At 38.3% G+C, this 16,916-nt stretch overlaps 1 protein-coding gene across 9 annotated transcripts in view; it reads right to left on the bottom strand.

Annotated features, from left to right (window-relative positions):
* The window catches only part of Klhl32 (kelch-like family member 32), a 196,728-nt gene that overhangs the window by 9,402 nt on the left and 170,410 nt on the right, over positions 1-16,916 (bottom strand). For 7 of the 9 annotated variants that reach the window (XM_005377793.1, XM_013510927.1, XM_013510928.1 and 4 more), the window contains 2 exons: positions 15,264-15,990; positions 1,685-1,743 (listed from right to left, as the gene is read on the bottom strand). In XM_005377793.1, the coding sequence (XP_005377850.1) occupies positions 1,685-1,743; positions 15,264-15,990 (786 nt within the window). The remainder of the gene's footprint in view (positions 1-1,684; positions 1,744-15,263; positions 15,991-16,916) is intronic. The other 2 variants (XM_013510931.1, XM_013510932.1) reach the window with 2 other exon arrangements.

Raw genomic sequence — 16,916 nt, 5'->3', positions numbered from 1 at the left:
ATAGTATAGGCGTATATTTCCTATAGCCATACGCACTACCTCAGTGCTAGTTTCTCTTTTAAAGATATACTCCAGAAAAGAACTTGTACAGTTCGAACATTATCTGTTCCCTATTTGAATATATAATAAGAATATCCTTCCAGTCAAATATCTTAATAGAACAGTTAAGCTTTTAAAAGATATTTTGCTAAGAAATATCTTTCATGCACTATACTTGAGTAAACTTTAAAATTCTGATGATTCTTTTCTTAGGTGCCATCTAGGAGACAACCCATTACACTATTAGGAATCAATGTTTACATTAGCAGTCTAGTCCCCTGCCACAGACTATAGATGCCATCTGGTTCGCAAGGCCTGCCTACATCCCCTGATTATATCTTTAGCTTCCTTTACTGCAGTGCCTGCCAGGTGAGCCACCAACCACTGCCAAGGCAAAGAAACAGAGAGGCCTGGTGGGGTCATTCCTAATAAGCTAGCATGTGAATACTAATCAGTGGTGGGGAAGCAGAGGTCACCCCTGTCTGCCTGTTGGCAGGTAGCTATGTGCTCTGTGGCAGATGGCAGGCATTATCGACTCTCCACAAAGGCCTAGAAGAGAAATAAGCACCAAGGCTGAGTGATAGAGTTATTGAGATTCTGAGCAAGATGCAAGCAGATGTGATGTTTGCCAGTACCCACCGTAAACAATATGCCAGCAGAATTTTTAAAAAGAGCATGTGTGTACAAACATGAAACAGAGCTCATTTGAGCAACGTTAACACCTTCCTTTCTCTTTAACCATGTGTGTTCCAAACTCAGGAAACTGTAATTAATGAGCCCTCTTGAGATAAAGGACTACTGGACATTTGCTTTAGGAAATTTATGGCTTCTAATAACATCAGGAATCATATTTTGTGAAAATTAATTTCATATTCAGAATCAAGTAATTATTAAAACAGAAAGATACCAAATGCACTGAGAGCGCTCTGGACATGGGTGGCCAATCCTGACTCAGACTGCCAAAGTCAACCTCTTGTCTCATACCCCAATATTGCTACCTTCAGCTGATGAGTATTAAACCTCCAAATTAATTGGGATACTGTCATAATAAAAAAAGACTACATTTTTCCAAATCATAGAAATGGCAAAATTCAGCAGACATCTGCCAAAGCCATATATTTTGGTAGAAAGAAAAAGAATAAAAATATTTCTTCATGTGAGGAAGAAGTCATTAAATATGCATGAGAAGTGGATAGAAGAAAGAGCTGGCACTATCACAGTATTTCTAATTCAGTCCTTGGCTGATGGAAAGCATACTCCAACTTCTCAGGTACCTGACTTCAAATATCTCCCAGGTATTATTCTAGAACATTTGGGTTATTTTCAGTCACTAATATTTGATTTGAAAATTACAAGCATGTTGTCCTCCTAAAATAGCTCCCCTTCCAGGACACAGGGATAGAGCAATCAAAATCCTTCCTCTGTTATGCAAAACTGAAGTGGTAAGGCATTGTGCATAGCATAAAACTAGAGTGCAAATTTTCTAACAATAAAATAGAAACTGAAAAGCAGTTTACCCAGATGCTCCCCTCCGCATAAGCATGCCTATGTAATATACCCTTGGCGTTCCAATTACTCAGTCCTGTGGAAATCTTTTAAAATTCATTTTAATTAAGGTAATAAGCTCTTTATATGTGATTCTTACCTGGGTAGGTTCATACACCATTAATCTGTTCTGATACTGTGCTGTGTTAGTTACTCCACCTGTAATGGATTCACATATGTTAGAGCTTTTCATGAATAAGAAATGGGATATTTCAACATAAGAATGAGATACACTAACAGAAAATTAGCTACTGCTAAGAGGCTGCATACCTTTCACAGGTGAACCTGTGACATAATTAAGAAGCTTATTGTTGAAGTAGTTTAATTTTAAAGAAACGTTTCAGAAGCAATCCAGATGAGAGCTAACAAAAAGTATGCTGATGTTACCAAGAGGTGTCCAATTCTGGCACACTGCTCTGTGAGGCTAGAATGATTGGCAAAGTAGAAGAAAAAAGTGGGGTGAACACAAAGATAAATCTATATAACTTATACCAGGGTCATAGCTATATGGGAAATTCTTGTTCCTAGCTAAACTGGCAAACTTAAAGCTCCATCTTTGCAATTAATAAAGAAATATCTTTATATATGGATGAACCATAAAACAAAAGGCATTACTCATCAGAAGAGATCTGGAGCCAATGCTATGGAACAGAATATAATGAGAACCACAAATGTAAGTTACATTCAATGATAAATCTTTCAGTAACTATGTTGAAAAAGCAGAAAGGAACAGTGAAATTAAATCTAATAATAAATTTTATTTACCTCAGTATAGCCAAAATAGTGTCATTCCAATATGAACTCCACATAAAAATTACTGAGATAGTTTGTATTTTTTTTTATACAAAATTTCCTAAATCCAGGGTGTCTTTTTGTATCATCCTGGAAAAAAACTGGGGCATTTCAGCATCATGTCCCTGAAACACTTCATCTGCCTTCCCAAGACTTTTGCCAAGTGAAGGGGGCTTTGCAAGCCGCCAGGAACTGGAATGTCCAAATGGTGTAATCTGAGGGACACTGAAACTGGGCAACCAGAGTTACTTATAGAAACTGCCTTCCCACCCATCTGCTAAGTCAGCTGTTCCTTGGAATGCTGAGCATACAGTGGAGCATAGCAAGGTAATGATGTCACTGCTGTGCAGTTTATAAAATCCCCTCCCCGTAATAACTGCGTGCAGCGCAGGGCACTGTGGAGTGCTATAGCCCAGCTAACCAACACTGAATACTGTAGCTTGAGCTGTCTCCGGCTATTTTCCTGTCTGGTCCTCTGTCCCTGGTGACCTCCTCTCTAGTCCACCACCACAGGGCACTAACAACTTCCTATCTGGCCATCTACCCAAGACCTTCTGGCATTTAATTAGTCTAGCTTGTTTCTCCTGCACACTCTTGGTATACCCTGGTAACTTTTTGGTCCAGCCCACCACCACTGGACTACCCTTTTCTGCTAGCAAGGCTCAACCTTACCTTTTCCTTTTGATCCTTGAGTAACCTTATCTCTCAGCCACCTCTGAGAACTTTCTCTCATCTGTCAGCCACCTACTCCACTGCCCCAGCATAGCTGATACAGCACAAATTGGCCGCATTTCAAATACTCAGTAATACACTGGTGGCTACAGGCTAACAAATTAGCACAAATGTAAAGTTCTCCATGTCACTGTTGTTAAAACAAAACAAAAAAACTCTTGATAATGCTTAGGACCAAAAGACATGGGACAGTCTGCTTAATAAAAACCCACTGATATGCTGCCACAAATAGGTACCTAACCTCAGTGATGGGTCATAAATCAAGAAACAAACACACTAAAAGTATTTTATAATATTACCTTAGGCTATGTGTATAAATTGTGTATGAAACAAATTTTGTGCATAGACTTCCATCTCTAAAATGTCTCCTTACGTGTAAGCAAAGATTCCAAAATCTGAACCAATCCCAAATCCAAACACTTCTGGTCCTAAACATTTTGGATAAGAGATACTTCTTTCCATGCATGTTGTGTACAGTGAGTCCTATAAAGCCAGAATTTTTAAACAACAATTTTTATCAACAAATGGAAAACTTCTAAATAATAACACATAAAATACTAACGTGAGAAAAAATAGGTGAAAATAGGAATACGAGGAAGAAAAATAGTCCATCTCTAGAACTATCGCCGTACACATAATTCTAGACACTCCTGTAAAATGAGTAACATTCTTATTTTAATAAGTATCACAATGAAGCTGGCTAAATTCTCAATAAAGACCTGAAGCTGAGGCAGAGTGAGAAATATTTGAAATTTTTTAAATATAAAAATGTGTACTATTATACAGACTATGAAGGCTTTAACATTCCCCCCAGTTTTAGTCTGCTACCTGCTACTAAGCCCCTGACCTCCCTTTTTGTAGACTGATTACTTTACAAAAGTATAATTATAAATTTTTTCTGCATCTCTTTGACATGTAAATGACGTAAGTCATTTTTAAAAAACCACTCCACTTTTAGCACTCAAGAACATCTTCAAATATAGCTCAGTGGCATAAGTGCCTGCCTGGCAAGTGCAAGGTCGTGAGTTCAATCCCCGGTACCGGAGAAAAACCAAAAAAAAAAAAATATTTTGGAGGCTGGGGATTTAGCTCAGCGGCACAGTGCCTGCCTGGCAAGCGCAAGGTTGTGAGTTCAATTCCCTGTACCGGAAAAAACAAAACAAACAAACAAAAGAACATCTTCAAGAGTTTGGGAGCCATCTTTTGAAAAGGTAATCATCAAGCAAAGAGTGCCCTATCTCCTGTTACTCTGGGAGAATAGTAGTCTAACTCTAATTGGCACAAACTGGCAAACATGGATGGCCTCCTCACAGAGAAAAAAGTTACAAACTCAGGAATAATTGAATGTGCTCAATATACCCATTGATCAACCTTCCCCAAAAAGCCCATTATTACTATCCTACTTGCTCACACCATTGGTTAAAAACAGTCTTCTTAAAAACCTCTTGTTTCAGAGGAGTGATTCCCAACTTCATTATGATGTCTCTTCTCTGTCGAAACAGTCCTGAATAAAATCTTCCTTGTCTACTTAACTTTTCCAGTGCATGTGCTTTGACGGTTCACATGCTTCACATAGGTCTCTGCCATCAACTCCAGGACTAAAAATCAAGTCAACCAGAGTCCAGAGGATCAGTGCCTAACTCTCAACTGAGCTGAAATAAAATACTGATGGGTACATGCACAGGCAGAAACCTATCAGGCCAGTCATTCCTCTCACAAAACCCAATGAGGAAATCATATCCCTGACCATGGCTATCATTAACTGGAGGGCTATTTTTTTTTAATTTTGAGGTTTTCAAGTACTTGTAAGATCAACAAAAGCTTTGTCTGCAGAGAACACCCACAAAGAACAGAAAAATGAGATTCCTAACCTTAAAAAAAAAGTTTTCTCTGGGTTTTTCATTGAATGGTTTCATTTTTAAATTGAGAAAAGCACATTTAAGAGAGCTGAGGATGAAATGTCTAGAGTGAATATGTGTCAAAATAAAGTATGTTTGCTTTTATCCTCAATCTTTTCATCTGATTAAGAACAGAATATTCAATCTTTTCTCAGCATAAACACACATAAATAATCAAATCTATTGAGACCACACAAGTGTTCAAGGTTAAGATGATTGCCAGTGCTTTTGATCTGGGCCATAACCACCAGATTAATGTCCAGGTGGCCTATAATCAATTTTCTAATTGCAAGAGACACAGGGTAAAACTTCCACCTCTTAAAACTCCAAAGTTTCTCTACTTGTTTTAAAAGTATAAAACAAAATTAATGCCAACTTGCAGTAAACTATCTGCTTTGTGACACTATTTGAAAATATTTATACTACTGTATGTATCACAGTCTAGTCATTATAGACTGAATATCTAACCAAAGGATTCAAATGGAGCGATTACATTTCCTTCCCCAGAGCCCGTAAGTTTATCACTATGCTCTTCAGAATTACTCTTCACTAACTTCTACAGACGCATTTGTAATATATTTTTTGTTAACCTGTACTCAGTAATTAGGTTCTTTATCCTTACATACAAATTTTCACCCACACGACAATGTTTGGAAATGAGATATTAGATTACAAGTTGGGAGTAAAAATTAAAAAGTCCTAGTTACTTATTTTGTTCATTACCTCTACAATGTGAGACCACAGGAGGTGCTTAACAAACAGTGCTATAACTTTTACCACGTCAGGATTGCAAAGGAAAATCTTGGAAATTAGCTCTATTGCTTTCTCCTTTGAAATAATTTACGAATCAACATATAAATGAAAATGTTCTTCTTGGTACAAAAAATAACTTCCCCGAAAAGCATCCAAGTTTTCAGCCTACGTTTCCTTTACAGTGTTACTCATTTGCAGAGCTTTGTCATTACATTCCCTTCACATACCGCTCCTCACTTTTAGATTAATCTGCTGAAATGAGATGCTAAGGATTTGCATACAGATTTGACTATACAAAAATAGATATGGAATTAATAACAGTCTCTATATGTTTTAATTTCTCCTACACTGGAGTACCCTTGCCTGCAGCGGTATTCCTGGCTTTGAAAGTCATCAAGCTGATTTGCCTGCTCTGGGTTATGATGCCACATGCTGCTATACTGTCCCCTGCAATCAAAGCACTTGCAAAGATAGATTCCATGCCTTCCTCTATCGAGTATATTTTATAGATTGGCAGTTTTGATCTCCCTCCCCCACCCCAGGGGGGATAATCTGCATCTTAACAGCTTTCTATAGATATATCTGTCATTAAATATGCCATCTCATATCAGCATCCATTTTTAAAACCAAGTTTTCTCTAACTTTGAAGTGCTACAAAGTTAAGACTTTTCAGCCAAAATTGAAAATGAGCAGCCTTGTCTTATACTTTTGAACTGTTACTTAGAGATATACTGCAGGTTCCCCCAAAGTCAAATAAGTCTTTAAAAACTGCCAAAAGGGATGAAAAGTTACCACTATGCTAGTAGTGAGAAATGATTTCTATCATCAAGACAAGAGTGCAGCATTTTTCTTAAGCTTTCCTGTACAGCTCCCTACAAAATGCCGTGACAAACGGATGAATACGGACCAGTAAGAGGCTGAGGAGTAAATGCCAAACAAGCAACCTTTGTCTCTGCTACCAAGATCACCAGTTCTCAAAACTCATTGTTTTTAAAAGCACTGATAGTGTCTATAAAAAAGAAGGGGGTAGGAAAACTGCTCTCATTATACTTTGGTGAGAATAGGTCAAATCTAATGGCCCTGTTGATTTGGTTTTTAAAGACAGAAAACACCTCCAACCGTAGAAGCCCATGCTTCCCAATACGGTAGTAATAATGCACAACTAAGACGGAGGAGGATACAACAAAAGTGACCAATCATATCCATGCTCTTACGTTAGAGGCTATTCCAAATGAGAATTTTGTTAGCAAATTCAGTATTGAGGAAAACCATCTTAAATTCTTCGCAACTCTTGGAGGTTTGCACAGCTTTCCAATGGTCTAGAGGAAGAGTTTCAGGACAGGCTGTGGCATTAACAAGAGCTCTTTGTCATTGTGTCCCTGAGGGAGCCACTTACCACAGCCAGTGTCAGGCTGCTCCTATGCTAAGTGGAGATGACTATACTCTGTGTAAGTTTTAGGTGAATCCGTGCATAGGACACAGGCAATCCATAAAGGGAAGTTTACTACAATACAGTAGCCATTTCATCAAAGTTTTTTTACTATTACATAAAACGTACAAGTGACTGTGTGAAATATTGAGTAAACAAATTTTGTAGGTGGAAATTGATTTCTTATAGTTCTTTTTTATAATCACCAGAAACACTAGACAGTTTCAGTATCCAAGAGTGTTTTCCTTCTTAAATAGTTTACACTTTTTCCTCTATAAACTTGCTTAATTCTGCAAAAGCTACAACTATACTATAGTTCCTCAAGAATGACCTCGCATTCAGTTCATATTAGCCATTTTTATGGAGCTAAACCATTACCCCTAAATATGATACCATAGGAATACTTATAATAAATGCAAAAATAATCTTTTATTATCTATTTTTAAATGAAGTTAAGCTGCCCTTATTTTAGGGTGTTTACATTGCTCTATAAACAATTAAATCCAAGAATCTTTGTACTAAATTAGCATCTTGAAGCATATTTAATCAATGTATTAAATTAAAACTAGTATTCATATTATTTCTGTCATACTCAAGGGACTCACAAATGGATGAGTAATTAATATATTCAACCCACAAAGAATTCCTCAAAGTTACAAAATATCTATAAAGCATCACTGTACTTGAAAAATGTAGAATTATATTTTATGTCATCTACAGTGAGCAGGTACAACTTATAACCCAGACATAGGTAAAGTATGTGCCCCGGGTTGTTTTAAATAAGTGAAAAGGTAAAGCTAGCAGAACGTTAAGTCAAATAGGGATACCTGCCCTGCAAAACGTCAAGAAAATGTTACTCTAACTTCCATTCCTCACTGTGTAGAATGTCAGAATCCTGCCCCCAAAGATTTCTGAACATTCCTAGCAAGGTTAAACTCTCAAGTTCACTTTGGCACGTCTCTGATGGCTTTGCTAATGTTTTACGGAATCTTTCATCTTCCTCCTGCCAGATTTTTCTACCATTCCCTAACTTCCTGATGTAGCTTCAGCCATCTTCTCTTCAGAATAAAAATATATATATTTCACATATTCTTAGCTAAAGCAATCTAGCTTTATTCTCCTCCCTTTTTCCAGGCCCATCTGGATAGACACAAATAGATCACCTAAACAAAGATAATTCTCTCCATAAATTCTGGAGTCAATACTTTAGACTTTTTTTTTGAATAATTTAAACTACCAGTTTTAAAGGCCTTTAATTACGACACTATGTAATTCCTTCCAAATAATTTTCTAATCCAAACCATTTATTTATTTACTTTTGGTACAGGGACTCGAACTCAGGAACTTGTGTTTGCCAGTCAGGCACTGCGCTGTGGAGCTAGATCCCTGGCCAAAGCCAATGTATTCTGAATAGTTCCATATTATCAATAAGTTTCTTTTTACATTTTAACATTATATTGCTGGGGTTTTTTTAGAAGCTAAAGTATAGGACCATGAAAAAGAAGATCTTTCTTAATTCTGTGCCCTAAGAAAAATGAAAGTTAAACAATTACAATCAGATTACTGTTGATTTTAAACACATCTCCAGGTATTGTGTGCATCATTTGCTTTCACCTGCATGTCACTTGGAAGTTCTCCTTAAGCCTGTGTTCTTCAGACTTTTGCTGTAGTAATAAACAGCTGGTACCTAGGAGCAGTTTAAAGATTAAAAACTAGCTTTAGAAAGCCAGAGACACAGAATTCAAATTCTACCTGTGAAATGTTAGTATGTGATCTAGAGAGTCACTTAACCTCTTTAAGCTTGATTTTCTAGATAGTAATGTGAGGGTAAACAAAATACTACACTTGGGGACACAAGAAAGTCAGTCTAGGATGAAAACTCTCACATATTTTTGGAAAATGTAGGTGATCTTTCTTCCTGTCAACCACTTGGCTCTTTTGAAAGCAATGTAGAATAGTTCACTTCTATCTGGGTTCCTTGGTGTGGGTTTCTTTTCATCTCTTTCAGATGAGGCGGGACAGTAAAGTCTGGGTAAAAGGAAAGAAGAAATAAAGTAACTCCTAGGGGAAGCTGGTTGCTAGACTTTCAAGCAACAATGATTTAACTCTTCATGGGCATCCCGATTCACTAGAAACTTTTAAGCGGACATGTCAAGTCATGAAGCAGCAAACATCTACAAGGCCTTTCTCATGTGACAGCTGCCTACTGAGGCAACAAACAGTGCATTTCCACGACACAAACTGTTCTGGAAGTGAACCTTCAGGCCCTGGCTCTTGGCAGGAAACGAGCTTACCAAACTCCCTCCGGTAGGCTCCCCTGGGCTATGGCCTAACAATCTATCGTAAGTGAATCCAAGCACCTGCCTCTTCCAGTTCTCTGCTGTACATCACCAAACAGTAGAACTGAAATTTTCAGGCTGGACCACCATAATTTTTTGGCTTTCAGTCTTAGTATGATCTTGGAAACTGAACTTTAAAAAATCTGTTGTTTGCCTTGATGTTTTGTTTTGGAGGTGTTTTCCAAGGTCACGTTCTACCTAGTCTTAGCATGTAACAGTCTCATAAGATCACTATGTCTCTCACTTGGGTCAGCAAGGAACCTTCCTCGGCTCCTGACCCTCAGCTGTGGCACCCAGGCTCACACCTATCATTATCTCCTTCCCTCTGGGCTTAGCGCTGGAAGGGTCTCTCTCCTCTGTACGAGATCGATCCTTCTACTGACTCCCTGCAGAGGACAATGTGTCTGCTGTCAGTACTGTTCCCCAGGATGCATCTCTGTCTAGGAGACCCCTTCAGCATTTACCAACGGAACGGAAGCCCCTCTCCGCTCCATCTCCAATTTTACTGTCTTCTTTCCTTACCTGTAAATGTGCTTAGTGTACTTGCATCCTTAAAAAAACCTCTCACTTGTCCCTGTATTTATTTTTTTTAATTATGCCCTTTTCTCAGCTAAACTTGTCTCTCCTCTTTAACCTTCTACTCTTTTCTCCCCTCCTTTTTAATGAAAACACTGTGGGTCTCTTGTGGGAAAATGTGTATGTCTAGAAATAACCAATTCTATTCCTGTAGGCAGGAGTCCACAAAGAGCCAGACAATAATTGGAAAGTGTCTTGATAAACTCAAGCTCAGGGATGAAGTTAAATGATACACTGTCCATGACACAAGGTCAAGAGAGCTTATCCCAATTTCTTGCTGGTGCAGCTCGTATCTGTGGTGTCTCCTCTCTTACCATTCTAGTCACCCCTCAAACGACACAGTTCTAGCTTCTACTTTCTTCCACTCCCCGGAAATTGCAAACTTAATTTTTGCTTTCACTGAAATTCTTCTGATTGTAAAACACAGTGGCCATATTTTGGACTCTAATGACTGTGTGGTATCGAACAGGTCTCACACACTGCACTTTCTGTTTTGGTTTTGGGCCCTGAGCACCCCTCTTCTTCCTCTGACTTCGTCCAGCCCTCATTTTCTGATTTCTTCCTGAGTCCCCCGCCCAACACCCTCCTTGCTAGTGTTTCCCAAACTTCTGCCCTTGACCTATTTTCAGACCATTTCATGCCTGTGTGTCTCCTCACACTGTCCACTGCATGCACCTATTAGCTCACAATTGCTCTGGGAAACGGAAGGCAAGGTCCTCCCTGAGTGTCTCAGGAAGGGATCTTGATGAAAGTGAAATTAGATCCAGTGAAGTAGAGTGGGTGAGAGGAGAGTAGCAATGCACAGGGAGTGCTAGAGGGTCCCATGCTTGGTGAGCTGAGCAGATAGCCCAACACGACTTCCTATTAGTGCCTCTCCCAAAGGAAATCAAGAAGGGGCCTCGGTATGATTCAACTTTTTGTACCCATGGGTTCCATGTCCATGGACTCAACCAACCACAGTTACAAAATATTTGGGAACAATTTTTCATCAGCACTAAACATGTATACTTTTATTGTGTCATTATTCCCTAAATAATATAGTAAAATAACTCTTTATACAGTGTTCGCATTTTAGTAGATGAGGTGATGTGCACAGGTTATATGCAAATACTACACAATTTCATAGAAGCATCGTGAGCAGCTGAAGTTTTCTTGTCCATAGTGTGTTTGTGTGTATGCGCATGCATGCATGTGTGTCCTGAAACCAATTTCCCTTCCACTCACACTGAGGAACAATGATACCAGCACAAAGTGGATCACTGGGCTAGTGCTGTATTTGCCAAAGAGCATCACAATTACTGAAATGATTGGACCATAAAGTTCAGGCAGAAGGCCAGGTAGGGGTTAATGAATATATACAAAGTAACCAACAATCTGAGACAAATTATGCTATCCTACCTTTCTTGTCCCCTGTAATAATTACTCCCTGCATCACACTGCCTCTGGACCTTGCACAGACTTCTGCTATCATATTCACTAGACTACTTTGCGACAGCAGCATAAGCCTGACACAGGATGTACAAGGTCAGGAACTTCGCTCAGCATCTCGACTGCAGTGGCGCAGTTTCATACGTGTGCCACTCCACTCCACTGTCTTCGCACCCCACAGCTCCACCTCCGCAAAATCTGCCGTTCCCAATCTTTTTTATTTAAAAAAAAAAAATTAGATGCTAGAAGAATAATGTCTGTGCACAGAAAGCTAAAACTGTAATATTTTTAAAATGTTAATGAAATTTTACATTGTTCTAACTTTACTAGATACTAGAGAATCCAAAGTCCCTTTAGTAGATTTGAATAAATTAAAGTTTTTAAAGTGAGATCAATACGAGCTTTATATAAAGTTAATCACGATGAAAACAAACATAGCTTGTAGGAAGTTAAAGAAGCTTTAACAAATGTTCTTTCCTTAATGGAATATCTGAAAAACTTTGATTGTCAGCTCCCAGAGGGTAGGAAGTGTTTGCAAAATTAACCTTGTATCTATGGCCAAGCTTTATACAAGGATATAGCACTCGCCAGAACATCAGGAAAGCATTAAATATATTGCTTTTGAGTAAATGCAATAGCATTTGTCTTATTTTTATTGTTTTAAAGTGCTAATTTTGCACCTAGCTCCTCATTATCTTGCTGCCACTTGATAAAAATAAAAAGTTGTGCTGCAAGATGAGCTCAGGATTACATTTTCCTCACCAAAAAAGGAGCTTTTTAGTAGTTTGGAAACTATACCTTACAAGAGAGACCGTGTATTTTAAAACACAGCTGCAGGATATTTAATGCTTATTCTACTCCAATACTGTGAATTTCAAATTGAAATGGGATGCAGCATTTGTGAATTGGGTCACAATGTCAAATGCTACAGGAGCCTGTAAAATGTGACCATCTCTAACATCTTAAATTAAATGCTAATGTATATAGCCATATAGCGTGATTTTTCTGAATTCCTCTCGGCTTGTCACACTTTAAAAACTACAGAAAGTTTTCAAGATGCCTTGACCCCAAAATGAACAGAAAAAGGGAAAGGGGAAAAGGAGGGAGTGAGTATGATGGAAATATCGAGTCTCTAAAGCAATATTCATTGTGTGTTCTACGAAACAGAACTAAGCCTCTAAAATCCACATTCTATAATCTATACTACTGCCTCCTCAGGCAGTGCTTGTGAAGTACCAGGATGATGCAATATTCGACCCCCATCAATTAACTTGGAAATACTTGAGTATTTGGTCAATGATGAGATTAGCTTCAAATATGTTCATCTGCTCCAATAAATCCAGTGAACATTTCTAAATCAGAAATAGGAAGGGTAATATATACCTGCCTTTTTAAAGGGGCCTATGAGCAAATCTGGGCACCCCTTCCCATTCATGTTTAGATTCACAATTGATTTATTATAAGCTGGGCCTGAGGAAAGAGGAAGATGACTGAAGGTATTAGAAATGTCACTGGTGATTTCCTCTTCTTTCCAATTACAAGTATTGTCTTGCACCCAGGAAAGTGAGTTTCTCCTCTCAAGTACACAGTAGGGAGAAACAGACCTGAGGAAATTGATATTGTTTTCATTAAGTATGGTTAACACAGGCTGCATACATTAATGCAAAGGAAGAACAAAGAAAATGTATTTCCATTCACAGAAGGAGACAAAGTGAGACAGAGAAAGATATACAATATGCTGATCGATTTAATAAAATGGACAAAGAAATATATAGGCCCATATCGAAAGAACAGTCAACTTATTTCCAGGATGATCAATCTAGCCAGTCCAAAATGAGCTTCTGTGCTTTCTTAAGCCTGTCCGAAAAGGTATTAAGTTGTCAAATCTTTGAGACTATGTAAGGGAAACTCTGGCATTTTTTAAGAAGCTAGTTTTTACAGCCCCAAACAAGGAATATTTGTTATAATCTTAGTGAGAAATTCCTACAAAATTTAAGAAGTACAATGCCAAAATTAGGAATACAGTACAAGGAGAATATATATAATCAAATAAGTCAATGGAAGAAATGTAAATTGGGAGAAAATATAAATTGCATTTCATAAATCCATCATTTTTCTATTGTCCCAAAAAGTACAACTCCATTGTTTGTATTATGAAATACTTATTTGTAGCCAGTCTGAAGTTTCTTCAGCTAAAACAACAGGAGAGAGTCCTGGTGGTTGTTTTCTTAACTGTTCAAATACATATTTAAAGAACAAGGAAGATATCACCAGATAAATAAGGTTTTTATCTAAATGTATCTATATACACTAACATACACACTCATTTTTAATGTTACTTTGGTATACAGGACCAGTAATTACTGGGTTATCAGTTATCTTCTTCCTTACTCCTATCTTACCTTTATTCATTAATTTCACTCATTAATTTATTGAGCACTTAAACCCAGGTCACAACAATGAAAATCAGTGAATTACCAATAACTGAGGAACCACCCATAAAAGACAAGCCTGCCACTGTCTCTCTAGTTAATGAGGACAACAGAAAAAAAAAAGTGAATGGAGTACAAACAAATTTAAAGCAAGGCAGAAAAGTGGTGTAAAAAAAACGAGATAATTATTGAGCAGAGCTGAGAAACATCTACCTCCTAAAACTGATTATTTCTTCCAAGTACAAACAGTACAGCTACCAATAATATTTATGTTATTTATCGTCTTACTCCTCCTTGCCCTTGATAACCCAAAAGTCCAAGTACCATTGAAGTTACAGTATGGGGATTTACCCTCCATGTGAGAGAAGATGCAACTTTGTTCTCCAATAGACAAGCCTTTCAGAGGACAGCACTTCAAGTATTTATGCACAACGGATTGAAAGCACAGGTCGATTTTGTGATATTGATAACAGATGCCTCACAGACTCCTGTACATGCAAAACTGTAGGCAGGTTTGGAAGGATATGTAGGTGGGGATAAAGCAAGACTAGCGATGAATGGTTCATGGTTGAAGCTGGAGTTATGTTTACTCAGATATGGGAAGTTCAGTATACTCATCTCTACTTTTTCCGTAAGTAAAAGGTTAAAAAGGAAACAACAGAAACTAAAGTAAACTAAAGTTGAGCTAATGTAAACTAGAGCTCAAGCTGTATCTCAAAATAATCAGTGAAAAAGGGAAAGTAAATAGGAATGAAAGATTAGGATTTCATGAGTAATACTACTTACAGATAATACAAATGCTTTGTTTGAGTAACGTAAATTCCTTCCTTCAATGAACAGCACAGGTAATACCCGGATATATACCCATTTTTATACCCAGCAAAATGGATTTACTGAGCTCTTATTTCTCCTGAGTTATCTTTGAAAAAATGGCTCCTAGCCAGGGATCCAAGAATTAAAAAAAAAGGAAAGGACCCAGATAAACCACAAAGTGTGCCATATAACTGCAGAACAATCAAAAGCTAGTAACGTACACAATAGAAGAAAAACAGGTGTGATGAGCCATTAATTTACATCTTGAATTTTTTTATCACTGATCACTCAGAAAGTCACAGATCAAACACTTTCAATTATATTGTTCTGTTTGGAGCAGGCACTCAAAAAATGATCATGAGCTAAAAATACCATTGTTGGCTGAATTGTTTAATTATACATGGCTACACTACCACAGCTTCACTTTTAAATTTATGCCACAGTGAGAGAATTTTGTGATAAATCCAACATATGAGGTACATTCTACCTGATATCCAAAGAAGACCATCAGCCACATATCCAGCATGACATGAAAGGGATCGGTCAAAGGACTGCACGAAAGTCCATTTGTTCTTCTTGGGGCAGTATCGCTCAACTGTAGGCAGAACTTGCCGTAGTTCATTTCTGCCCCCGACTGCGTAGAGGTACTCATCCATGGCACCCAATACAAAGTGCTCCCGGCAGTTTTTCATAGGTGCTATCTCCGCCCAGGAGTTACTGCGGGGGTCATAGCGACAAGCAGTCCTCACAGCACACGTTCTGCCACTGGCATGCTCCACTTCCCCTCCTGCTACGAACAGGAAGTCCCCCATGACTGCTACGCAGTGATGGCTCCTTCCCACTGGCATGGGAGCCAGCTCGCTCCAGTTGGCAATAGCAGCTATGAGAGCATTCTCCTGGTCAACAGGATTAAAATAGCGAAGTTCCTTGACTTTACAGACCTCACGCTTTTTCCCACCAATGATATACAGAGTGTCTGACTGGAAGCGTGGTTTGGTCCTGCAGGTCTGCCAGACGGGCTGTGCATAGATGCTCTGGTGGTATTCCAGGGCCTCGTTGACAAGGGCTGTTGCAGTCTCACTCGCCCGGACCAGGGGGTGTGACAGGGCAACTGTATGGAGAGTATCCACGTCCATGAGGCCAAAGCGGATGTACTGCAGAAGCTCATCCATGTATTGGTAATGGCAGTTATGTTCCAACCACCTCACAGCTAGCTGAAACAGAGGGAAGTGGGATGAGAGGAAAAGAGGAAAAAAGAAAGCACAACCACAGTGGCATACAGGCAGGTCACCATGTATTCTTTCAGGCAATTAATACCAGTTTTGCTACAAACCACTATAGTAGGAGAATATTTTGATATTTAAGCAAGGGACTTTTTTCTTCCCATATCAGCACAGACACAGAAGAACTCATTGCTACAGGAGTGAGGAGCAATGTGAAGCAACCCCGATGGCGGTTAATTATATTTAGGGTGAACAGGATTTGCTTTCCAAATAATGAAAATACTGTTGCGAACCAGCCTGTTGTCTTATCTTTCCTGCATAAGAGGCTTAGTACACCCCACCAGTAGGAAATGCCAACAGTGAGCAGTGCCGTCACAGCTCAGGTAATATATGTCAACTTGTGAGCCAAGGTGCTGTATCAATATGAGTAAGTAAGAAAATACGTGATCATCTGGGACCACAGGGTGCACTTGAGAGAAAATCAATATGACACTAGTAGAATGATTTAGAAAGAAAAACGACTTTCCCCCACCTCTTTGGTAGGTAGAGCAGTCAGGAAGCAAAAAAAAAAAAAAAAAAAAGGAAAAAGTAAGATTATAGCTTATCAATTTTATTTTTTTCCTCTCAGTTTTCACCTTGAAGATAGTTGTTATCTGTGCATGTAAGATGCTGACAATTTTTTAGGGTCATTTTCTCAAGCAGGATATAGAGGAGTTTATCTTTGTATTATGGACAAAATAGCAGAATATAATCCCCATCTATTTTCCCTTTCAGATCTTTTTGAAGAACAAAAGAACTTTTGGCTACAGCCAAAGAGTGTCCTAAAACTAAAACAAGTTCAATAAGTAAAAATAACAGAATTAAACATTAATTTTAAACTGCCATCAAAAAAGAAATTCATTTATGAAACAATGAAG

The sequence above is a fragment of the Chinchilla lanigera genome, unplaced genomic scaffold, assembly GCF_000276665.1.
Source record: "Chinchilla lanigera isolate Chin_1 unplaced genomic scaffold, ChiLan1.0 scaffold00010, whole genome shotgun sequence".
NCBI lineage: Eukaryota > Metazoa > Chordata > Mammalia > Rodentia > Chinchillidae > Chinchilla > Chinchilla lanigera.
Note: the sequence above shows the minus strand (reverse complement) of the source record. Positions and strands in the feature narration are given on the sequence as shown.